This window comes from Nicotiana tomentosiformis, chromosome 1 (genome assembly GCF_000390325.3).
Source record: "Nicotiana tomentosiformis chromosome 1, ASM39032v3, whole genome shotgun sequence".
Classification (NCBI taxonomy): Eukaryota; Viridiplantae; Streptophyta; class Magnoliopsida; order Solanales; family Solanaceae; genus Nicotiana; species Nicotiana tomentosiformis.
The window spans coordinates 21,846,947-21,873,196 of record NC_090812.1 but is presented as its reverse complement, the minus strand read 5'-3'; the positions used below and the strand labels follow the sequence as shown (position 1 = coordinate 21,873,196).

Sequence of the window (26,250 nt, the reverse complement as noted above, 5' to 3'; positions counted from 1 at the left end):
AGCTGAGCAGCTTATGCGGTTAGGGTCTGAGGATTTGTATTTGAGATCACAAGTTCAAACCTTCACAGCCTCATTTTATGTGTCTGTTTTAATATGTTTTTAACATACAGGGATGCTGCTTCTTCCTTTGTAAGTTGTGTTATTTTTATAAAAAATAATATTATTACAGTAATTTAATTATTTTTTCGCATTTAAAATGGTGACACCGCTTATAAAATTTCTTGTGTATGCCCCTCATCGGAAGGTCGAGCATTCGAAAAATTTCTTGTGTATGCCCCTCATCGGAAGGTCGAGCATTCGAAAAATGAACGTGTCTCAGTCAACTGTGGTTGAGATCGTTGACATCAAACGTTACGCGGAGGCGGTTATCACTGTCGAGAATCTCGCTCTCCACTACATAACCCATATTGTGCTAGCCCAAAATTCGGAGCAACAACGCTTCCCCACGACTATAAATGCCATCCTAACACTTCAAGAAATGATCAGCAAATATGATAGAAAATTATGAGTGTTCTTCTTTACTAAATTTTGTCTTCAAACTTTGTTAAAATCATCTTAGAGTTTGTAATGATGTAGCCAATTTGGCTCATGAGGTACCTCATCAAAAAAATATACGAGGGGTTAACCTCTTAAAGATTATCAAAGTACTGAACCAGTGGATTATAAATCATAGCTGAGCAAAATATCACAATATATTTTTAACATATAGGGATACTGCTTCTTCATTTGTAAGTTGTGTTATATTTTTTTTAAATATGATATTATTACAGTAATTTAATTATTTTTTCACGTTTAAAATGGTGACACCTCTTACAAAAATTTATGTGTACGCCCCTGATCGGAAGGTCGAGCATTCAAAAAATGAACATGTACGTCCAAAGACTCAGTCAACTGCGCCTGAGATCGTTGGCATCAGACGTTACGCAGAGACAATTACCACTGTCGAGAATCTCACTCTCCACTACATAATTCCTGGCGTGTTAGCCCAAAACTTGAAGCGACAACGCTTTCCCACGATTATAAATGCCATCCTAACACTTCGAGAAATGATCATCGAAAGCAAAGACAAAAGCATACGATAGACAATTACTAAGTGTTCTTCTTTACTAAATTTTGTCTTCAAAATTTATTAAAATTATCTTAAAGTTTGTAATGATGTATTATCTCATTCATTATTTACGACTATCAATTTTCTTATTCAAAATTTGGATCAAATCGATTGGTAAATGCCTTAAAATATAAATTTAATTATTTCCTCCACAATCAGATTTTTGGTCAAACAGTCCTAAACCTTAATGAATCAAATATTAGACATCCGATTACCAAGTTTAATAGGGATCTGACAAAAAGAAAAATTAAATAGGGAACAATCACGATATATTGAATAACTTTGGGGACCAAAGTGACATTCAACTGCACCTGCAGGAATCATTCGTTTTGTCCAATTTTCCAGTTTATAAAAGGCATATATGGTCCTAGGGGTGAAGTAGCTTCTCAAGAAACACTACCTCACTCTAAAATTGACACTCCCAATATTATTGCCTCTACTCTCCGATATGCTCACATTCAATAGACATAACACCGTTTAGGGTTTATTAAAGTGAAAACTCGAACAAACAGATCGATAATATTTTTCTATATATAGCGATTCTTCTGCATCATCATACCGAGCTAGTCGCTGTTTGTGTGTGCGCGGTTGTGTGAGGCAATTGTTTTTCAAGTAAGCTTCCATTCCTTCATGGATTTTCATATAGTGATTTCATGATTTTCATATGATATATATCTACTGTGTTCTTAATTGCGTCTAAGGTTCTTTAGGGTTTTATATGGGAGAATTTGTTAGGGTAGTTGTCTTGCATTACTTTATGATATTTACATCGATTTTCTTGCTTTTAATCCGCAATGCATGTGACATTGTTTTGCCTGAGTGGTTTATAATTGCTTTCAAGAATTTACACTGTCTTTTCGAATTTTCTGATCAAAAAAAGTTTACTATGCGTGGACTGTGCAGAATCAAGAATGTATGGGACCTATAGTTGTCTATGGACAGTGAACGTTTTGGTCGCTACTTTTAGGCTCTTTTCTAGGGTTTTTGTTGTTGTTGGAATCTATAATGGTGAAGTTCTTGGTTAATAAGATCAAGCCCCCAGGGCCTAGTTCAAGTTACAAAGGTTGAGGGACTTGGGACTTAGGTCACAAGTTTTAGCCCATAGCCATGCCAACTAAGCCTGGTATTTAAGTTGAGAGGGATAGAGTTTCGGAAGCTGCGATTGGTCCTAAGGGTCCCCGGACGGATTTCTTGGTCATTGCGAAAAAAAAATTCAAATAGATTTTTGGGTTATTTTTCGTTTTTATTTTCCCTTTTAACTCTGTCAAGAATTAAATGCCCTCTGTTATTTTCTGATTAGGATTGCATGTTTTTTAAGACAAATTTGTCCTTGGCCTAGAGTTGCTTCTTTTTTGCAAGCACTCTGCAAATATTTACAGATAACAGAAATCATTATGAAAATATGTTACATTCTATTAGTTGATCAGCAATAATATTTGGTCCTAGATAAAGGATAGATGTAACGAGAAGTTTCAATAAAATAAAATAATGGTGCTTAACATATTTTCCTTATTTTAAATATTTGATATGGTAAACCCCACCCTAAAGGCTTCCCTTCAGCCAACAGTGCCTTTTTTCACTGGGCCCATTGGTGATTTGAATAACCTCCAACTCATGGGTTGGAGGTGAAGGTTTCAGCCGATAAAATACTACTACTATGCATAAGCTGAATGCTTGTATATATGTAAATGGAAAGTACAAGTAGGATGAAGATTCAATTGTACATCATAGGGATAACTGCAGAATTTTAGGGAGCAAATATTTCATGGTTGGAAGAGAAATCTTCTTGGGGATGGATGCGCAAATATGGTCATGTTTGCTTCATATCCATAGCTATGACGTATTATGAGAAAATTCTGTCATTTTACATCTATATAAGCTATCACGAGAGAGGTTGAGGTTCGAATGCTGTCAGCCTCTCTAAAATATTTCCTTCTAGTGCTGTTCTCTTTCTGACAACTGCAATTTTTCTTATAAAATAACATCTATATATTACGTAAATGGGTAATAAGCAAACCTATTTGTGGAACCCTATAGATATCACTGACATCCTGCATTGCCAGTTTAGTTCTAGAGATAGTAAACTCTTGGAATACAGACATTCAGGTAGAGTGAACTAGCTTGCTCTCCTTGAGTGTGTGCTGGTCAATAGCTTACCATATACTTTTGCCAGCATCGAGAATCCACACCTTATTTATCTAAAACATAATAAGATTGACAATTGTTATGTTATCTTGCTCTATAGTTAAGTAGGTAGAGTGGTTTGTTCAAGCAGTTATCAGAATCCAGCTATATTATGTGTAACTTTTCCTTTTTCTGTTTCCTCACTTTCAGAGCTTTTCCTTTTCTGCGATGAAATTTATTCAAAGATGTAGAACTTTTGACTAATGCATCCTTGTTGGTAAGACACTTATTATAGTTATTATACATTGAATTGAAGGTGCTAATTTGCACATGATTGTTTTCTGATCATCATCATCATCATTATTGCTACTTTAATTTCCATCTGCAACCAATTAAACTGCAATTGTTTCCTTCTGTTGTAGAAATTAAGCAAACCCATAGACTTTGGAGGTCCCAAAAATGGCAAATTTGACTATTACAAACATACTCGAGAAGGTAAACATTTCATGCTCTGGGTACTTTCTTTTGTGATCCATTTCTTATACTCATTTGGTTGGGATATTTATTTCCTGTTGCTCCATCCACATGTGCAATTTGACTTAGCTTGACTCTATTTTGCAGATGACGGGCAAGGACAAGGACTACAGATATATGGCGACTTCTGACTTGCTAAATGAGTTAAACAAGGAGGGGTTTAAGCTTGATGTTGAGCTTGAAGGGAAGTTATCAAGCACAGTTTTGCAGCAGCTTGATGATGCAGCCGGTGATGTTTCTGGATTGGCTGTGAAATGGTTTGACCTTTTCCCGTTTGTCGCTTCTTATAGTCGTGGTGCTGTTCCTGACTTGGACCGTAGGAGCTTCTAATTGACCTTACTAAACTGATTGTAATCTTTTTCATGTTATAGATCCTATTGCATAATCATCAAAGGTCTGTCAAATATTTCATTTTCCTTGTTGATGATTGTTTTGGCATTGAGACCAATTATGTTTATAATTGCACTATGCAATTTGTTTTATGTAATCCTCTTTGATGGGTTACTTTCTGAATATCTTTACATGAAACTAGATGCCTAATGCAAAAAAGGTAAAGTAGAGGTCATTTGAGAATTTTGATTGTGACCCCTTTTTCGTTAATTTTTAATCCAATATTATACTCTCTTGTGCTATACCTAGAAATTAGATGAATTCTGATTTCGTTTCATGTGATCATTGGAAAAGACCTAAACCCTTTTCTTTTTACTACTACAACAACAAACCCGTGTAATTTCACAAGTGGGGTCTGGGGAGGGTAGTGTGTACGGCTGTACGCAACCTTACTCCTACCCTGTGAAGATAAAGAGGCAGTTTCCGGTAGACCCTCGGCTCAGGAAAAGCATAGTCACAACAATATGAACTAACTCTAGTCCAAGCTACCTTGAGATTGCCCTCCACTTCCTGTTTGTCATGCCCAGTCCTGATTATAGTGGTACTTGACTGCTAATTTGATATAACTAGTTCTATTTTCGGGATTTCACATTTTTTGTCTGACTTTGTAAAATTTATAATCTGTGTACTGATAAAAGAGAAAAGAATCAGAGAATACCTTTCGGTTAATATGTCAATACTTAATTTCTATCACATGTGTCATCTTGGTTTACAACATTGCTTAAGCCTGAGAAGATTGTACTGCACTCTGATCGTTGCTTTCTGACTACTTTTGTTTTTCCAGTCTTGCTCCATTGGCGAAGAAGGTTAGTGAGCAGCAAATTTTAGAGATGACTAATAGGCTTTGTGATAAACTTCTTAATGGAAAAGAACAACACCGGGATATTGCAAGCATAGCTTTGAAGACTATTGTTTCTGAAGTTCCTTCATCATCTATTGCTCAATCCGTCCTCGTCTCAATTTCACCAAAGTTAATAAAAGGGATCACTGCTCCGGTGAGTTGTGCAAAGCTAACTTTACTGTGGATTCTGTACATAATATCGTAACAGGGTTGTCATATCATTTGTAAGTTGGGTTTAGAAGATCGTTTCCAAGTGAAACAACTTGATGTTTGAAGTTGGACAATTTATCCTTTTTCATGTGTTTTTCTATATGGTTTTCATGAATATAAGAGTAGTGCCGCATGGTGGTTTCACCACATTAAACTTGTCTGAGCAAAAACACAGTACGGTCTCCTGAATTTGGTAACTGCATGGATAACTGGCTATCAATAGGTAATGTAGAGATTACCTTCTCTGAAATGAGATTGGATCGTTCAAATTTGGTGCTCTACATGATCTTGTTTTACTCTGGTGCATGGCAAGATTACAACATATACATCCCTATGGTGGATTTTGGATTTCTCCTTTTTAATTTTGAGACTTTCTGGTGTTAATTTCTTGATCCTGATTCAATTCATTCTTTTATTTTGGTTTTTGGTCCCAGTTGTTTTTGGACCGTCCCAGTTCTAGTTTCCTCATCAAGCCAATCGATTGCCTTCTTAGTTAACTGCAGTAGTAAGTGGAGAGGTCTAGGCAATTGGTGTGAACTAAACTAGTGATTAGTAACTGGTAAGAGGGGATAGGGAGGAGCTTTTGCACCTTCTTCTGTAGGACAGCTTTGGGGAGTTGAAATGGAAATTTTGCTTTTGAAAAGTATTTCATTTCAGGAAGAGGAAACACATAAACAAACGGCTTTGATCTGCAAGTTGTTCTCTTACCTGTGAACCTGTCGCGATGATAGACTACTCAATGTTGCTTAATGTTTGGTTCTAATGAAGATTAAGCTAGTTTAAATGGGGAACCATTAATAAACGTACGAAATCTGCAAGTGCCTTCAAATGTCCATATTGGTTGTTTACTTGGTTTCAAATCTTTTTTGTTCACTGCTCTTTTCTATGAAATCAAAATTTTCTTCCATCATTCCAAGTGAAGGACGCGTTATGCTGTTCATTAACACAAGGCAGGATTAGATGAATTGTCAATGAATTCACAATTTGTTCCCAGCAAGCAATGTTGTCATTCTTCTGTATATTCTCTTATCAGCCTTTCATTTGGTGAACTCAAACACACACTCTTTACTATGTTTATTTGCTAATAATGCACGTATTTCTAGTTACTTTTTTTAATAATTCTTTCTATGATTGTCTCCTTTCCAGGGAATGAGCACTGAGATTAAGTGTGAATGTCTTGACATACTATGTGATGTTCTTCACAAGTACGGGAATCTGATGGCTTCTGATCATGAGGCATTGTTAACTTCGTTATTGCCCCAGTTGAGTTCCAATCAAGCCAGTGTCAGGAAGAAGACAGTCTCATGTATAGGTAACTTTGTTATCAATTCTTCTTTGATTGTATATGTTTTAAATTGTGAATGGTGAGTTTATCAACTTAAAACAGGGGTTGTTTGATGGCTTAGTCATAGGTGCTTTGGGGGGTAGTAATTGCAATTTCATTTCAGTCATGGAAACATGGGTTCATAAGACTTCTTAGACTATCATGTACTGTTGGACTATTGACCAATCTTTCAACTTTCCTGCAGTAAATTCAGTTTAACCTTTTTCCTATACAGCATCTTTATCTTCGAGTTTGTCTGATGATTTGCTGGCAAAGGCGACTGTTGAAGTTGTTCGCCTTTTGAGCCATAAGGGCTCAAAATCGGAGATGATACGAACTAACATTCAGATGATTGGGGCCTTAAGGTAGCAAATCCTGAATATAAATTGATGCTTTGCATTTTGTCCTCTCAAATGTTCTACATATAATTTTGATATACTTGATTAACTTTAGACAAATGCGTGAGGACAATTTACTTTTCTCTTGACAGTAGGTATAGTGGATACTCGATCAGCAGATTTCAACATATAATTTTGATATACTTGATTAACTTTAGACAAATGCGCGAGGACAATTTACTTTTCTCTTGACAGTAGGTATGGTGGATACTCGATCAGCAGATTTCACTCAAATTTCTTCACCCTGTTGGACTCTATGCTTCTCACTGTCATAGAGAACTGAAACACAGTTGAAAGCGAAAAGAATCCCGTTATCATTTGACATTATTTTTACAACTGGAATAGCAAACATAGGAAGACAAGAGAATTGAGTGAAAGTATTTGAATATTCAGTTTTTTTGGTCCCTCCGTGTACTGGAGATGCACATAATAGAAGGATAAAGCGAAGTAGGTTCAGTATGTAAACCATGGTTATTTGGCCTGGTTTTCTTGTTGGTTAGTAGAACTGCCTACTTGTATCAAATGAAACAAAAGAGGGTCAAGTGACTTGTATCTGGGTGCTCTCTGCTGGAGATGAGTGTTTTGTGTTTACACCTTTAAATAGAGAATTCTGGACTTAAGTAAACATGAAATGGAAAAGATCAAAGGTGTCAAACCTAGCTGTCAAACTGACACATGCATGCTCACCCCTGACTGTCTCTTTTCTATTTAAGATCCTCTATTTTTTGTCTTCTGAGATGGTTTGCTTCCTTTTGGAGACCCCTTCCTCCTTTATTATCTATCTATTTTGTTGACTAAATTTAACTAAGCTGTTAAACTGTGATTCCAGCCGTGCTGTTGGCTATCGTTTTGGTCCCCACCTCGGAGAGACAGTTCCAATGCTAATTAACTACTGTACAAGTGCATCTGAAAATGATGAGGAGCTTCGTGAATATAGTCTGCAGGTGTTATATTAATCGGTTGTCTTTTCTACTTTGTCCTTGTTACTTCCCCCTTGGATGCCTGGGTTTTGAAGTATTTTCATTTCCAGGCACTTGAGAGCTTTTTGCTAAGGTGTCCCCGGGATATTTCTTACTACTGTGATGAAATTTTGCACCTCACCCTGGAATATCTTAGCTATGACCCCAACTTCACCGACAATATGGAGGAAGATATTGATGAAGAAATTCTTGATGAAGAGGAAGATGAGTATGTTCACTTATGCTCTGGATTTTGCAAAGACCCAATAGGGTTATATTTGCTAATGTAATCACTTGTAAATTTTTTATCTAGCGAGAGTGCTAATGAATACACTGACGATGAAGATGTCAGTTGGAAGGTTAGAAGAGCTGCTGCCAAATGCTTAGCAGCATTGATAGTTACTCGGCCTGAGATGCTATCAAAGCTGTATGAGCAGGTATGACTAGGAAGTGTGACCTATTTTGGCCTTCTTACTTTAAGCTACTTTATATCTGAAGTTTTGTTATGGTGTTTAAACCTCTATTTATCATTAGATTACTTGAAGTGTGTTGCTCTGATGTAGCTCTGCATTCTTATTGCAGTTGAAATATTTCTAATACTATCCATTTGTCTCGTAATCATAATAAGCTAATATACCAACTCTAACCTTGTGCAGGCTTGTCCAAAGTTGATTGACAGGTTTAAAGAAAGAGAAGAGAATGTTAAGGTAAATTTCAGATGTACTTTGAACTTCCTAAGCGAGTTGGTTTTAATTTTCTAAATACTTGCTTAACAGATGGATGTGTTTAGTACATTCATTGAGCTGTTGCGACAAACGGGCAATGTAACAAAAGGACATACTGATCTGGATGAATCTAGGTAAGATCATCTCTTTGTTACTTTGAATGACCTTGCCTTATTTTGTTTATTCTGAAATCATTCTACTTCATCTGTGAAGACAGTTACTTTGGGAAACACTTTTTTCCTTCAGAAGACTAGAATATAAATATATGCAATTTTTAATGCGATCTTGAGCACAAACAGTTTAGTGCAGAAATAAAGCGATCAGCGAAAGTTGGGGATAACAATAGTTCTAATTTACTCATTAAGCAAAACCAACAAAAAATAAACATTGTCTGCAAAAGGAGATTGAGAATTTTCAAACAAAAGCCTTCTTATTCTTTAGTTGTGCTAGGCAGTTCTCATTCTCTACTTTTGAGGAAGTATGGACTCTTCATTTCAAAATAAGCTAAGACAGTATGGACCTAATCATTTGTAATAATGAGATATTGAGATTCCCATCTGGTATAACCTTTGTTTTCCTTCCTTCTGTTGTGGTATAACAACTGGTTTTTCTCCCCCTCTCAATGGACTGATTTCACTTCTTTTTACCACACCAAACATAACGTGGATTGGGAGATTCCTAATGCTTTACTCCTTACTGGCATAGCCAGTTTGATAGTATCGGCGATGCCAATATTTTTTTTGGATAAGTCAAATAAATTATGATTTCAATGGTAACTTCCATTGTATCATGCAGTCCTAGATGGCTATTGAAGCAAGAAGTGCCCAAGATTGTTAGATCTTTAAATAAGCAGCTTCGGGAAAAATCTGTGAAGACAAAGGTATGTGTCTACTGCTTACTGCCATCTTTGCTGCAGTCTATGTGTTGGCTTTACATTTCATGAGTCTTCCTCTTTTTAGGTTGGCGCCTTTTCAGTTTTGAAAGAACTTGTGGTCGTCCTTCCTGATTGCCTTGCAGAGCACATTGGATCCCTTATTCCTGGAATTGAGAAGGCATTATGTGTAAGTTGACTTTTCGCTGTTTGTGTTTGTACTTTATAATTCGAACTTTCTAGGTTCTTGCTTCTTTTTTTCCTATTAATGTTGTGATTGTTTTGTACAGGACAAGTCTTCCACATCAAATTTAAAGATTGAAGCTCTCATATTTACAAGATTAGTGTTGGCATCACATTCACCACTTGTTTTCCACCCACATATTAAGGTAAGACATCTAGTTGCTTATCCGCTTAATATAATTGTAGTAAATGAAATACATACCTGGACTGGTGCAAACTAATAAAAGGTTGTTTCTTAGACGCTTGAAAATTTTATGGGAGTCCTACTTCTCTCGTAACAAAGTTAGAAGAGGAGAACTTCGTTCCTTGATTGAGAAATGGTACTAATCATGCATAAATATGATCTTATACCCGGATTGGTGTGTACTTGTAGAACTGTGTCAAAGCTTGTAAATCTCTGGTTGACCTACTTTTCACATAGAAAATGAAAAATAAAATAAAATTTTACTCCTTGATTGAGAAATGGTACTCAGCAGGCATAATAAGATCAACGCAAGGAGCTCATGATATTAAAAAAGAAAAGATAGTCAACACTCAACAGGATTGTTAAGCAGAGTCGTATGGCTTCATTCCTTGACTGATCGATAATGAGATGATCTAATAATGTTATATTTCTTTCGTTGTATTGTGCAAAATCTCTCCTTTTTTTTCCTGTGATTGTGAAAATTTTCTATAATTAATTTTCTCTGTTACAGCCTTCGGATTTAAATGTTCTTATAGGAGCTATCATCTTAGTCTGTATGTCCAAGGATTTTTCTTTGACTATACTTTCTGTTGTGTTAACTAGGCTATATCTAGTCCTGTTATATCTGCTGTTGGTGAACGGTATTACAAGGTTACTGCAGATGCATTAAGAGTTTGTGGTGAGCTTGTGCGGGTATTACGGCCAAATATCGAGGTTAGATTTCCTTACTGTGCCAATCAACAACTTTTTAGCTGTCTGAAACACTGATGATGTTGCCTTTTAGGGTTCCGCTTTTGATTTCAAACCCTATGTTCATCCAATATATAATGCCATAATGGCGCGTTTGACAAACCAAGATCAGGATCAGGTTAGTTGCTTGCTTTTGAGAAATGAGAACTTTCTTATCTAAGTTGATGTTTATGTAACTGTCCTCGACTTCCAGGAGGTTAAGGAGTGTGCAATTTCTTGCATGGGGCGCGTAGTTTCAACATTTGGTGATCACCTGCAAGCTGAATTATCTGCATGTCTTCCAGTTCTCGTGGACCGAATGGGCAATGAAATAACTAGACTGACAGCTGTCAAGGTTTGTTTGTTTAGGAAATGAGCTCTATCTAAATATGTAGGATAGAAAGGGTACCACTTTAATTTTTTATTTCCTTTAAAATAATTCAAGAATTTTAATTATTATAACTCTTCACAAACTATAGCCTATAGGAGCAAAGAAAATGAACAATTAAGCTTTTTGCTCATGAGTTGGTATGACCAGAAAAGAGAAGTACCCCGTATGTAACAGTATCATAGAAGACTTCTCCTCCCCTCTACTCTCACCATTTCCTAGGCAGGAGTAGGGGTAAGGTTTGCGTGCCCCAGACCCCACTTGTGGGATTTCATTGGGTTTGTTGTTGACCTTTGATCTTCGGTTACCTCCAACATTCTTGATCTTCCCATGGCAAGCGGTTAAAATTGCATGTTGGTTTGGTTACATTGATTTGTATTGGAATTTCCTAGAGTTCATCGCGTATTTGCATTTTGCAGGCTTTTGCTGTCATAGCTGCTTCTCCTTTGCACCTGGATCTTTCATGTGTCATCGAGCAAGTGATTTCTGAGTTAACCGCGTTCTTACGCAAGGTGAAACTAGATGTTCTCAAATGTTAACTTAGAAAAAATTTCACTGCATTTTATATTATGAAGTCTCAACAATTTTGCTACTTTTGGAGAGTAGGCCAATCGGGCTCTCAGACAAGCTACTCTAGGGACCTTGAACACCCTCATCGTAGCTTATGGTGATAAAATTGGATCTGCTGCTTATGAAGTTATTGTTATGGAACTTTCTACACTAATAAGGTTTGAGTTTATGATTAGTTTGGTTGAATAGTTTTCCCATGTTAGATGTTCCTACTACATTTCAGTCCTCGATTGTATCATCAATATATTCTGACTTTCTGAGTATCATTAACATCTTCTGACTTTCTGATTCTTTTGACTTTAGTGACTCAGACTTACACATGACGGCACTTGCGCTGGAGCTTTGCTGTACATTAATGGCTGACAGAAGGTCAAGCGCAAATGTGGGTTTGACTGTGAGAAACAAAGTTCTTCCTCAAGCCTTAACACTAGTGAGAAGTTCACTACTTCAGGGGCAAGCCCTTCTGGTACTTCCTTCTTTCTGTTAGTTTCCATTTTGATCTATTCTGTTTGCTTTACAACACACTTTTTTTTTTGTTGATAAAGACATTACTCACTTTTATTAACATGGCAGGCTCTTCAAAACTTCTTCGCTGCATTGGTTTCCTCTGCCAATACAAGCTTTGATACTCTGCTGGATTCTCTCCTTTCAACTGCTAAACCATCTCCCCAGTCTGGCGGTGTTACCAAACAAGCTTTATTTTCCATTGCTCAATGTGTGGCAGTTCTTTGTCTTGTCGCTGGTGATCAGAAGTGTTCTTCTACTGTAAACATGTTGACAGACAGCCTGAAAGATGATAGTAGTACTAATTCGGTAGGCCCTTTATTTGTTGTTTGTTTGTTTTTTATTTATTTATTTGTATTTTGGTTAAGTTGTTTGTTGATGTTGACTTGTGTGACAATCTCATCTAAAGGCTTGAGCAGTTAGAGATAGTCCACTTCTATAATTACCTAATTGCGTCAACACGCTGCTTCTCACCCTATTCTTTTTCATGGGGCAAGCACGTGAATTTTTTTTTGGTAGTGGGGGGCGGTGAGACATGAATCCAACACCTTTGCCTGCTTGGATACCATTTTAAGAAAATACACTTTGGATCTAACTCAATCCCAAAAGTTAGCTCATGATGTGAGGATTACTCGAGACCATACAAGGAAACAATAACCCATTCTTTTACCAAGTATAACAGTCTAATCCACTAGTGATATTATTGTCCATTTTGTGTCAAAGCTTTGCGGGCTTTAAAACGTGTTTCTAGAGTTTCAAAGATTACTTCTTTATATAATACCTAGCATCTCTCCCATGTTTTGCCAATGTGAGGTTTTCTTAGGGTGTTACATACACCCCCAATGTTATCAAAGACGAAAAGCGCAAAAAAGCTCTAAGGTCTGATGGAGCTTTAAGCGCAAAGCGCAAATAAAGTATGAGCTTTAACGAAGAAAGGCGCAAATGGAGAAAAACTACAAATATGTATGTATAGTCCAAGACTAATAACTATAAGCATGAATACCAAATATATGGAGAAAGAAATTGAAGAAAATTTACGATAAAGTGTATATCAATTGTTTAATATCGCCTCTTCGAGATTACGCTCATTGGCAGGAAAAAGTATGCCTCAGAGCCTTCGGCCTTGATGAAAACAATGAAGCGCCCTCTAAGTGAGATGAAGTGCTCAAGATGTTTTGAGCCTCACTTCAGGGCTTAAGCAAGCCTTTAACAACACTAACACCCCCTATAGGGACTTAGTGTTCTTGCTGAGGTTTGCCCCACCATTGCTTAAGATTGCACTGGATTGACTCTGAAACGATGCAAAAATACTGGGTCTTGGCCCTAACTTAACCCAAAAGCTAGCTTATGAAGTGAGGTTGTCCAAGGCCCCCCATAAAGAGACAATAATATATATATATATATATATATATATATATATATATATATATATATATCCTCAACCAATATTGGACATTCTAACAACCCCACACACCTAGGACTGAAGACAGAACAGTGGATATCAACAAGGGTGCCCAACATTAAGAAACACAATAACAGGGTTAGATCAGGCTCTGATGCTATGTTAAGAATGAACCTTGGTAAGCACTCAATGCCAGATAAAGTTTCTGAGCTTGAACTTCCTTTTGAGATAAACTGCGAGATAAGAAAATGAATCTGCCACCGAGCAGTGTAAATTTACGTGACACTGTTTCTTCTGCTTTCTTCAATTGGTTTTAATAACTGTAAGAGAACCCTGCTTTTCTGAGTTCATTTATCCTTTGCAGGCCAAGCAACATCTTGCCTTGCTATGCTTAGGGGAAATTGGAAGAAGGAAGGACTTAAGTTCACATGCCCATATCGAAAATATTGTCATTGAGTCCTTCCAATCACCTTTTGAAGAGATAAAGTCAGCTGCCTCTTATGCTCTTGGAAACATTGCTGTGGGTAATCTACCGAAGTATTTACCCTTTATCTTAGACAAAATTGATAATCAGCAGAAGAAGCAGTACCTACTGCTCCATTCTTTGAAAGAGGTATCTGCATTTTGGATGATCTTTTATTTCAGGAATTCTTTTCCCTCTTAGGTAATTGCTTGATTTCTCGTCTTATATTGTAATATGTCCTTGGATAACAGGTCATAGTGAGACAGTCTGTAGATAATGCTGAATTCCAGGACTCAAGTGTGGATAAAATACTTAATTTGCTCTTTAATCATTGTGAAAGTGACGAAGAGGGTGTTCGGAATGTCGTAGCTGAGTGCCTGGGAAAAATTGCACTTATTGAACCTGGCAAACTCGTTCCAGCACTGAAGGTATGATTAATGATATTCTTAGCCGTAGATCATTTTTCTTTGGCCTTATTGTTCTGTCTGCAAAGTTTTTAACTTTATTTTTGGTGTAGGAGCGGATTAGTAACCCAGCTGCATTCACCAGAGCGACTGTCGTAATTGCTGTGAAATATTCCATAGTTGAGCGGCCAGAGAAGATAGATGAAATCTTGTCTCATGAAATTTCATCTTTCTTGATGCTTATTAAGGATAAAGACCGGGTATTCCTAACTTGATATTCAAGGATTTTTGCATTCCAGAAACAATTTTCTGTTGCCTCCCCCCCACCCCCACCCCCCTTTTCAGTGGTTGTCCGTTAACTTTACGTTTATTGTGATTCATACTTCTCCTGTTCTCAGTCATATCTGCTGTAGTCTTTCATTATGTTCCACTAATTTAACTCTTCATCCCATGCTTTGTTGATTATGCAGCACGTTAGGCGTGCAGCTGTCCTGGCCTTGAGTACCGCAGCTCATAACAAGCCTAACCTGATAAAGGGCCTTCTACCTGAACTCCTGCCACTTCTATATGATCAGACAATAATTAAGGTGTCAAATATCTCTTTATAAATTAATTATTTTTTTTGCATTTTAGTTGATATTGTATTTAAAGGCACTTGAAACCACAACACCTTAATTTTGGCTACATGTGTTCGTACCTGAGTTTGGCACCATGTACAAACTTACATGCATAGTTTAACTCCGTCTCTTGGTTCTTTGAAATATGTATGTGATGCTTTGCTTGAGCAGTGGGCCCAAGGATAACACTCCATCCTGCTGAATATTCTTTTAGGAGGATAATTGGATGTAACTTATAAAGCAAGAATCTATAGTGCACTGATGAAGCACATCGTCATTTCTTTGTACTTTTACTTCTGTATTTTTACGTATTTGAAGCTAATCATCTGAGTCAGAGATTGAAATTTAGTCTTGGTTAGTGGATGGAATTTAGCGATAGGTTCGTTTCTTCTCCCCACAAGCAAAATGCCATCATATTTCACAATCTCCAGGTAATTGACCAAGACAACCGTTGGATGCTATCAGCATGCTACTAACATAACAGACTATCTAATGTACGTTGGTGTAAATTATTATGTTGAATACATATCCAATGTATGTTGGTGTAAATTAATTATATGAAAACTGTGCCCTCTCTACTTTCTCCAACCAAAAAAGAAAGTGTAGCCAGAGTGTTGTCAATAGGCCTATGGCCAATCTTTATGCACATTCTTGTGAACATGATTAACTTATGGCCTCCTGTTCATAAGGACTAGGATATGTTTGTACCCACTACCCATTTAAAGTCATATATAGTACGGTATTCACCTTATTAGAGGTTTGCTGCTTATGTTTAGCAGCCTCAATTGGCATCCCCTGTTGGTTTTTATACTGTTAAATTCAGAACTCTCCCTTCATCCGTGGACACTTATCTCACAGTTATCAGGAAAATAAGAACCAAGTGAACCTGTACTGATTCTATTGAAGGAAACTTCTAACTCGTATTATTTAGGACGGTATATGTGTATTTGCTGGCATGTAAAGTTGAATTAATTTTATGTGTCATTTTTGAAAGATAATTTAGGACACATCAGTTGTTCAAAATCGTGTGCTCTAATAGTTTTACTAATATCAGTTGATTGGTGTTGTTCTCCATCATGATTATGCTTCTTCCTTGTTGCAGAAAGAATTGATAAGGACGGTTGATCTAGGCCCCTTCAAGCATACAGTTGATGATGGACTTGAACTGAGAAAGGCAGCTTTTGAATGTGTAGACACTTTGTTGGACACATGTCTTGATCAAGTGAATCCCTCATCTTTCATTGTTCCATATCTTCAATCTGGTCTGGATGGTAAGCTGACAGCTTGTGATAAACCTGATTCTTTTTCTGTTATCTTTGTTTTTGTTTTGAAATGTGTTATTCTGGTTCTTGAATGTATATTTATATTGATGTCTGCTAGTTTTCCCTCTGTTTTCTTGGGGGTGGGGGTGGGGAGTGGGGTCATTTAGACAAGTCACTGCTCACATATAAGAATTTTGCTGCTGAACTGAGTCTTTTGCCTCCTCTTCCAGATCATTATGATGTTAAAATGCCATGCCACCTTATCCTTTCTAAACTTGCTGATAAGTGCCCTTCAGCGGTATTAGCAGGTACAACATATTTGCTGCTTTTTTCTAATGAACTAGTTTGCACTGTACTTCTTCAGAAGTTATCCTTACAATATTATTGCTTTGCAGTTCTGGATTCTTTGGTGGATCCTCTGCAGAAAACAATAAATTTCAGACCAAAACAGGATGCTGTCAAGCAAGAAGTTGATCGCAACGAAGACATGATTCGAAGTGCCCTTCGAGCAATTGCATCTTTAAATCGTATCAGGTGAGCATCTTCAGTGTCCTTTAAAATTATAACTACTTTGGTGAGCAGGTTACTGGAATTGAGAACCTACCGCCAAGAAATAAACATGTGAATTAAATTATGAATATAGGTGGATATTACCTTCTTATCCTTTTCATCAATGCTCTTGTTCACTCTGCTGAATGGATTATTGTAGCGTCAATTTTGGAATTTCATGACCAAAATGAAGTAATGTGTCATCGATATTGTACAAGTAGTAGCAAAAAAAATTCAGATAGTGGAACTTTTACTCTCCTACTGCTGCGGTGATGCAAGTTCCATTCTGGCTTGATATGCGTATGCATGATAGACAAATATTCTTAATGCTATTTGATACTTCTCTCTTCCCATTTTCTCAATCTTGCTTTGCTTGACCTATGATGTATTCGCCTTTTCTCCCCATCCTTTGCAGTGGAGGAGACTACAGCCACAAGTTCAAGAATCTAATGGGTGAAATTGGGAAGTCACAGACACTCTGGGAGAAGTATTGTTCTATCAGGAATGAGTGACTTTCCCAGCCTTTTTTATCTTTTGGGCTGCAAGTGCAAGAGAGAACTTCCAAACAAGGTTCCTTAGATTTCAGTTGTACAAGTGGGACAAGTATAGTTTTACAGCAAGGAAAGTGAAATGGGGCATTTCTGATAGAAAATGGGCTCGCGGAGAAAGCATATAGGGATGCTAATTGAATCAATGCTACCATGGAATATTTAAAGCACTTTACCTTGTATAGGTTTGGTCTTAGCATTTTGGTTTGTCATATATGCAATGCACATTGTAATTTGGCTCCTTATTTTTGTCTAATTGGTTTTGGGTTCATGGATGTTCATTTGAGTTTTCTTGCGCGGAAGTCTATGAACCTATTCTAGAGTACTTCATGAGATATTTTCCCCTTTTTTGGTATTTACTTAAAGCACCTATTTGTTCAGGTTAAATACTGATAATTTTCTTTTTGGATTCTGTTGTTCTAATACTGTTGAATTTTTACTTAGGGAGTTGATAAAGCACCTGCTACTGTGTATTGTTATGTTTTCCCGCACAAGTGTTTTCAAGAAATATGAGGGGTTTAGTATATAGGAGTGTATTTGCAGTTAGAGTCATATTACAATGGTTTTTAATCTTAAATTAATTGTAATTTGAATTTGGTATCTTTGAGTGATCACTTGGAAGCATTGTCACAATTCTAATAACGAAATGGCGCAAGGAGTTTAGACAAGGATTCGATTCCCAAATTATTATATGTACCGAATTCGTTTTACTTTATATTTCTTAGTTGTAAATAGTTCAGACAATCAAGATTAACGTAAAATTGGTAATATCATCACCATCATACTATGCATACTGTCTTGCTCAATAAAATTTCGATCTTTACTAAATTTCTAGAAAGTAGAGTTGGGAAACTGACTATCCACACCTCATTTGACGATATGAGCATAACCCTTTGTTTCTTTTCTATAGCCAAATGTAGACTTTTGAATAAAATATGATAACAATACTTAACATATACTAAGGGAGTCAAAAGATAGAAATTACAGTCTTCATATTTAGTTGGATTAATGTCAGGATGTTTGTTATACAGAGATTTAAAACAAAAGAGGACGTTGGATTTTTTAAAATGACAAGGAGTACAAAAAGAAAGGGGTCGAAATGCTACCGTTTGAAATTTAAAAGGGTGCAGTGCAACTTTTTAATAAATATAGATACACATATGGGGAACCGCAGGCAAAGCGGCGGAACTGAAAATACCCGAAAGTAGGAATCAAATAGACCCGATTCTGATAAATCTTGTACCCTAGGTTCGAGGGTTTCTTCGACTAACTCTCTCCGGTGTACACCGGGAAATCGAATTTGTTACCGGGAAGTCCTAAAATTGGAAGTAGTTTGATAGAGAAAAAAAGAGAGAAGATGCAAAGCGGTGGAGATGAAGTTAGCATTGAAGAATTGGCTTCGAATCTTTCTACTTATAAAGAACAACTTCTGCAGGTATAAACCCTAATCTTATTCCCTCTGCGCTTTCTAAATTGTAATTTTAGTTTTTTGAATAATCTTTTTCCTTAATTTCATTTAAATATGCCATGTTCAGCTCAAAAGCACTTTACTGTATTGATTATCTTCAAGCTATTGTTTATATAAGCAAAATTCAGAGCTTGTGTGCGCATACACAATTGTATTGGTGTCGAGTTTTAATTTACAGGGAACATTCTGTCATGTCCTTGATAAGAAGATTAGTTTTAGTACGGGTACTAGAACAAAAAGGATTTTGGACGGGGTTGTCTTTTTCTTTTGCTTTTAAAAGATAAAATCCCTAGGTACTACTACTTTTCTGTTGTGTTATAAACTCAACTTTTTGAAGAACGGAATAGCACGACCAGGCTAGTTTTCTTTGCGTGAGTTGAAGGAGCTGCAAAAAATGATAAAGGTAATATACATATGGTTGCCAGCTTGGTGATCCAACCCATATAGATACCACAACTCATGCCCGTGGAACAATTCTTAAAGTCGCATCAAAATGATCTTTGTTTAAGGACAAATTCTCAACCAAAAAAAGGACCTTTGTTTAAGGACAATTTTATGTGATAGGAGGCATAAGAGGTAATTGTCCCAGTTGATGACTGTGCTGTGTCTGATTTTTGGTTGTATGATAGATATTAAGTCGACTTGGAAACATTAGAACATTACGAGATTTCACCGTATTTTAGAAGATTTGACTAGTGCTGTCTGAGGGTGGGACGAGAAGCGAAGTGAATGGTCCCTGTAGGTTTGGCTACAAAGGTTAATGAACTGGTAGCAGTGAAAACTATCAAATGTTATTGCGTTAGAAAGGCCAGGAAACTGGTTTTGCAACCACCAGGACTATACTGTGCAAAGAAGATGCTGATATGTCAATCCTAGTTGCACTTTCTTTCACTTTAAGTAAATCTCATATCTAAACTGTTGCAGCTCCTGCCCTTCAAATTTATAAATTTTCCTTTGCTTATATACCAGGTGCGACAACTGTTACGTGATGAACCACGCAACTCCGAATATGTGGACATGGAGAAAGAGCTTGTTGAGGTGACATTTTACCCTTTTTTTTAGTTCTCTACTTTTCCCCCTTCGTTTCTTTTTGTTAAGTGTTTTCTTAATGAAATCTCCCGTTAGCTTGTTACCACTATCGTTTTTCGTGAGATATTTATTAGTCTCTATGTCCACTAGCACAAAGGGGTAAGTCGTCTTCATAGTTAATTATTAGTTTTTCTATTCTGAATTAATTACTAGTATCTATTTCTTCTCTCTATTTCTTACACGAACATTATATTGCCGATAAACAAGCAGTGTGAAGGAACTATCCGTGACTGAAGAAACATAAGTTAATCATTTGGTTTTGAAGGTGAGGATTTTATTTTGATAGAGTAAATTACCTCAATGGTAGTGAGGGGTGTGGCGATTGTAAAATTTTGGAGCTAGCAACTTTCTCAAGGTGTCCATCACTTTCATGTCTTGATTCAATTGCAGGTCTGCGATATTTGATGGTGGCCAGCATACCTCTATCCCATGATTTCAGATGTCACTCTGTGAATCTAAGTTTGGAATTAAAAAATTAATTTGTTTCTTGGCTTGTGCTAAGCAAATAGTTCTAAACCAGGATAACTTTCTGAAATGCAGGTGATTGCCTTAACGGAAGAGCTCCTTGCAACTGCAAAACAAAGTGAAGATGGGATGGGTACCGGGACCAGTGCTGATGCATCTCATGGTTTTCACCATTCTGGGAATTCTAATGTGGTATATCCTAAAGATTATATTGTTAGAGTTATCGTCCTTTGGTGGATATTGCTCTCTCTATAATTCTTGAAAAGTGTTAGATTTTAATTGGAAAGGATGAAAATTAGCTTTGTGCAGTTAATGATGGTGTATCTAAATTGTTTTCTGGCTGATTTCTACCAAAGACAAAGTTCCCTTCCCCAATGTAAAATAGTAAAATTTGTTGGAATTCCCAACCACTATTTTGGTAAGGAAACCTTTGTGGATGTAATTTTGCAAGGCCTTTTTTTTGGGGGGGGGGGGTGTAAGTTTCTGATGGCAGGGGATCATAGTTCCTTCAGCTTTTTAAGGAATTGGAAGTTGCAAACAATAAGATGTTATCTTAAGGGAAGAAGACTGACATTATTGCTTCAATCATAGTATACTAGATTTATCCTTTTCTTCAACAACAGCAACCATGCTTCAACCCAAGCTATTTGGGGTCAGCTGTATGAATCCTCAATATCATAAATACTCTGTTGGGTCAACGTGGAATATTGGTTTTCTTTCCTTTTGATGGATTATAGATTTATCTACACAGTAAGCACGAGTAATTGCATCTTCATTCTTTTGTACGTGCGTATTACTGATTTTATCCTTTTTTGGTTAATGGCCGTAAATGTTTTGTTGAAAGGCTTCTCTCATTTCACTTTTCATCAATTTATGCACTATACCCCCACAGAGGTGTTCCAAAAAGGAAGAAAGAGAGACAGGGCTGGAACAAAGTCCTTTTTCTTATGTTTGGTTCCTAACATCCTCTTTCCGCAGGAATCAGGGTCAACATTGGACCATGCCGATAAGTTTCTTGTAGGCACTAAAGTACAAGCTGTTTGGAGTGAAGATGGGGAGTGGTGAGTAGAGACTTCTGTGGTGATTGCTCTTTTTTCTTTTCTGTTTTTCAATTTTTGAAGTTTTTATATTCTCTTCAATTATTCTTTACCTTTTCTTTCTCTTTCTTGTTGTTGATTTAGTTGATTTTTCAGGTATGATGCCACCATTCATGCACATACTCCAAATGGCTATTATGTTTGCTATGAGGACTGGGGTAACAAGGAAGAGGTATTGCCTTCTTTTTATGCTTTAATGGAAGTGTTTTGATTGGCTTTAAAGCTCTGCTTCAGTTTTTCTTTTATTTTTTCTTCTCTTTTAAATTCTTTTCCTTTGTCGTTTTTTGTCTAAATGATCTGTGATTTTGTTTGTCCTTCTAGCTAGGCTAGACCATATCTCTTTTCCAGCTTTTCTGTTGTCTTTAGTCTAAACCAAAGTGCCAACAAAGGAAAAAGGAATTAAATTTTATTAGTTCTAGTTCAATAACTTTAATTAAACAAAATATATACTTATACATGACGTAATATATATATATATATATATTTATTGGCTGTATCCTAACACCTTTATCTGCACTCGGATCCATAAACCCGGATCCTAAGTATTAAGTGATGAAGAATCCGACCTCTAGATCCGCACCCGTATACGGTACCCGCACCCAAGTCCGACCAACATAAATATGTTGACGGAAGTATGTAAACTTCACAAGAATCAGTCTGGTGATATGCTTATTCTACTTATTTAGTTGTTAATCGATAAAGAAACTGTGTTTGCAAGGGGGGTTGTCCATTGTAGCCAAACAATATGTCCAATTGTTGTAATAATAATAATAATAATAATAATATATAATAATAATAATAATAATAATAATAATAATAATAAGGCAAAATACCTTAAACCACCCCTAAACTTGGCTCAGATTATTAGTGTCCTCCCCGAACTATGCCCGGTCCTAATTATCCCCCTACACTTGACTATATGAATTTAGAAAACCCCTGATCTGCCACATGGCATAGCAAGTGGTATTAAGTGGACTGTGGCGCGTGAGAGAGCTCTTAAACAGTAAACAACCCCCCAAAATAACATCCCCAATGGCTATAAGCCCTCTTCTTCCTATTTTTAACATCCTCCATTGAAGCCAAACTCAAGTTCATACCTTTCCCTATAGTTCTTGATTTTCTTCTTTAGTAATTAAATTACTTAGTCCTATTTCCAGATTTCTGTCCTATTTTTCTCCATCATACCTTACATTAAAGATGAACACACTTTGTAGATGTGGGTATCCAACATGTTTAATTTTTTTTTGGTCAAATGCTAATCCCGACCGGAGATTTCTTGGATGGAGAAACTATAAAGTATGAATATAGTGAGATTAGTGCTATTTAGAAGGTTTAATTTTAGTATATTTTTGTTGGGTTTGTTATATATATTTTCTTCTTGTTTCTAATTTTCGTCCATTGTCACAGGTTAAAGGTCGATTAGCTTATAAATGTTTCGAGTGGTATGATCCATAATCTCCGGAACAAGCAAGCAACCACACTTGGAATCCTTTTCACTAGATTGGAAGCCACCCACACTGATTCAACTCCAAATCTAACTAAATAAAACTGGAAAATCACCTAAAACCGTTTATCATAAATTTCTACAATAGTACCCTAAGATTTCTAAGTAAATCGAAAGGAAATCTTAGGGAAAATGGGGGAAACATTAAGAGGATTTGAGAGAAAGTTCGAGAGAGAGAGAGTGGGGAGAGGAGTACTGACTTTTTTCTTTGGAGAAATATGATAAACTATTCCTAATGTTTTAATTTAATTCATTTTCTTTCTTTTGATTTATGTATATAAAATAAAATAATATTTTCTTTGTCCTACATGGAGTAAAATTTCCAACTTGGACAGCGCTTGTATGCACTGAATTAAGCTATACGAGCTCAGGGGGTTTCTAAACTCATATAATCAAGTGTAGGGAGGTAATTAGGACTGGGCATAGTTCAGGGAGGACACTCATAATCTGAGCCAAGTTTAAGGGTGGTTTAAGGTATTTTACCTAATAATAACAACGACAATGACGACGACAACAACAACAACAACGACAACAATTTCTTGTTGTTGTTGTTGTTGTTATTATTATTATTATTATTATTATTATTATTATACAAAGGCAGTTATTTGGTGATCAACCAAGGGTTAAAACTCTCTCATTGTCTTGAAAATTGAGCATAGGTATTGGGGACTGTTAATTTAACTATGTAATCACAAAGTAAGGATTGAGCTGTGTCAATTTTGCTTCTTTAGGTGTGTGCAGTTGTTGTGGTTGCCGACTTCCAGGTTCTACTGCCATCGTGACTGCTGCTTTTCATAAAGTCTGTTTTCGGGTTATGAATTTGGTTTAGTTCTCGTATTGAAACTAAGAAAGGATTGCTTCCCTTTTTGGTAATTCTTAATAGTTCTGTTCTAGCCTTCTAGGCCGCTCTGGATTATAGCATATTTTAAATTGCTGCTCTTGTTTTTCCTCTGATATACTAATGCAAAAGGACAATGTGTCAAGTATTAGTGTAGTAGTAGCGTGTTATAAGATTTGAAGAATAATTGTTTCAGTGTATTGCATACATGTATATATAGACGTTGAAATGAAAGTACAGTGAGATGTGTGTTAATGCCAATATCGTACTGTCACACACACATAAATACACAGACACGGTTTTTGTGTGTGTGTGTGTGTGTGCATCTAAAGATGTTTGTGTACTTCCTGTTTTCTTTTTCTGTTACTTTTTGGTTCTACTTTTATTTTTATTCATTAAGTGTTGGAGTTATTTTAGATTAGTGTAACATCCACTTGTAATTTCAGGTGGATCATGCTAATATAAGACCACTTCAAGAGGGACCTGTCAACCCTTTGGTTGAAGCAGAAAAGATAGCTGAGGCCACAAAACAAGCTCTCAAACGAAAGATAGCTCAAGCTGCAGCTAGTGATGTCCAATCACGGAGTTTGCCAGCAAAGCTTCTCATTGATCCTAATGATCCAGAAGATGTGGTATGTTGAATGTTAATTTTAGGGTTGTCTGTTGTCTTTTGCCTAATAATTTACTTCAGAAATATGATTGGGGGTGAAGGTCTGAATCTTGGGTTGATAGATAGGACAGGCTGTTTGTTGGGATCTATTTTGCTTAAAGTAGGCCTAATTTTCTTGAGGTTAGCTCTGCACCATCTGCGGGCTGGGCTAGGTACTATAGTCTCAAAGCAGTTTCAAGTAGTCCAACATAATGAAAGTAAAAGTTAAAAGGCTTCATTAAAGCAGGGACTAATTGTCTTTTGTGCGTGGTGACTAATCCACCTTTACTTGCTTTCACCTCTTGCCTTCTGTTGTTTCTTTATTTGCAAAAAAATGTCTTTTTTATTTTATTTTCATCCCTGCTAATGACCTCATCTTTATTCTTCATAGAAAGCTGCCAAACGTAAAAAGATTCATGCTTTCAAGTCTAAGATGCGGATTGAGCAACTTGAGGTTGCTCAAAACAAGAGGCAAAACGCTTGGCAGCAATTTCAATCAACTAAAGGTCAGACTAAGAAGGTATGCTGGTCACTTATTCTCAGGTTGATAAGCTCATGTATGAATCACAATTTAAAGAGATTGTGCCTACTGTGTAATATGATGATTGCTCTTTCTATTGTATTTCACACTTCTATCTTATCAAAAAAATTATATTTCTCACTAGAATCACATGCTTATGTGTTCATAAGCGACTGTATGATTTTACTTGTGTTTGTAAAAATCTGCATTCATTTGCAAAATACTTCACATTGCTATTGGATATCTTATCCTGTAGTTGTCTTCGTTATTCATAGTCATGTTTGGTCTTAAAGTAGTAGCCAGATCTGCGTGGCACAACCACTTATATAATTTTATTATTTCTAAAGCCTTTTAAGCTGCTGATATCTTATGCATTGCTAATATTACTAATTATATTTCAGGTGGGATTTTTCTCTGGTCGAAAGCGTGAGAGTATCTTCAAGTCTCCAGAAGATCCTCATGGTAAGGTTGGTGTAACCGGAAGTGGCAAAGGTTTGACAGATTTTCAGAGAAGGGAAAAACATTTGCATCTAAAAGGCGCAAATGCTGAGGCTTCTGATGAATAGATGCTGGTCCTCCCCATAGTTTTGCAAGACCATTGTCCATCTGCTGCCTAAGTTTAGAAGGTGTCCTACCTATATGTAAACAGATGTTCCTCCCCAATTTCGTTAACGTAATGCTGCATAGTAGGACTATAGTGTTTATTCTCTTTATATAAATCCTACGTTGGAAGAGCATGATTTTATGGATAAAAAATCAACCTCTGACGAATCTTAACTCTGATACCCCTTTGGATATATTCTTATCTACCTGGGCCTTGATTCTTCTTGAGCTATTTTGGACAGTCAGATGGCAGCTTGTAAGCTTTTATCTACTTCATCCATTAAGGAACTGTGGTCAATAGATGAGTAGAGGATTGTTGCCTAATGAAGGCCTTCAATTGAGTTCATTTGTACAGAGGAATAGAATGAGAATGAGGCATCGTAAGGAGAGGAGGCAAATATAAGTATAGCATTTTGGTCGTTGATATATACAACTGAACCATAAATGATCCCTTATAGTAATATTGACTGCAAAACAATTAATCTATTTTATATATAATGATGGTATACATAATTTTTGCATTATCTGTATAATTTAATTAGTTGTAGATGATATCCGGCCTTATTTTTATAGGTTATTAAGCCCATTTTTTATGAACCATCAACTGTAGTTATCTTTTTTATCACCAGGTTGTGTAAAAAAAGGTAAGACACTGTTACACTTCCGAACT

At 36.4% G+C, this 26,250-nt stretch overlaps 2 protein-coding genes across 4 annotated transcripts; both read left to right on the top strand.

Annotated features, from left to right (window-relative positions):
• Positions 1 to 1,488: 1,488 nt before the first annotated feature.
• Positions 1,489 to 17,806, top strand: LOC104106289 (cullin-associated NEDD8-dissociated protein 1). Of its 3 annotated transcripts, XM_009614802.4 has the most exons (30): positions 1,581 to 1,720; positions 3,443 to 3,509; positions 3,655 to 3,727; positions 3,854 to 4,023; positions 4,941 to 5,151; positions 6,354 to 6,519; positions 6,767 to 6,896; positions 7,759 to 7,873; positions 7,960 to 8,117; positions 8,202 to 8,325; positions 8,545 to 8,595; positions 8,665 to 8,747; positions 9,409 to 9,493; positions 9,573 to 9,674; positions 9,775 to 9,873; positions 10,515 to 10,625; positions 10,696 to 10,779; positions 10,855 to 10,995; positions 11,448 to 11,540; positions 11,635 to 11,756; positions 11,902 to 12,064; positions 12,172 to 12,411; positions 13,869 to 14,117; positions 14,219 to 14,395; positions 14,485 to 14,631; positions 14,842 to 14,958; positions 16,091 to 16,259; positions 16,481 to 16,558; positions 16,646 to 16,784; positions 17,215 to 17,806. In XM_009614802.4, exons 3-30 carry the CDS (start codon positions 3,692 to 3,694, stop codon positions 17,309 to 17,311), a joined length of 3,657 nt encoding a protein of 1,218 aa, XP_009613097.1. In that variant the 5' UTR covers positions 1,581 to 1,720; positions 3,443 to 3,509; positions 3,655 to 3,691; the 3' UTR covers positions 17,312 to 17,806. The 3 variants fall into 3 exon arrangements, with proteins under 3 accessions (XP_018629723.1, XP_009613096.1, XP_009613097.1); XM_018774207.3 differs by lacking the exon at positions 3,443 to 3,509 and having other exon boundaries at positions 1,489 to 1,720; positions 4,941 to 4,962; XM_009614801.4 differs by lacking the exon at positions 3,443 to 3,509 and having other exon boundaries at positions 1,489 to 1,720.
• A 713-nt stretch (positions 17,807 to 18,519) lies between these two features.
• LOC104106288 (uncharacterized) lies at positions 18,520 to 25,812 on the top strand. The gene is made up of 8 exons (XM_009614798.4): positions 18,520 to 18,782; positions 19,785 to 19,853; positions 20,445 to 20,561; positions 21,348 to 21,430; positions 21,563 to 21,638; positions 24,255 to 24,440; positions 24,849 to 24,977; positions 25,379 to 25,812. The coding sequence occupies exons 1-8, from the start codon at positions 18,705 to 18,707 to the stop codon at positions 25,541 to 25,543; spliced, it is 903 nt and encodes a 300-aa protein (XP_009613093.1). The 5' UTR covers positions 18,520 to 18,704; the 3' UTR covers positions 25,544 to 25,812.
• Positions 25,813 to 26,250: the final 438 nt, after the last annotated feature.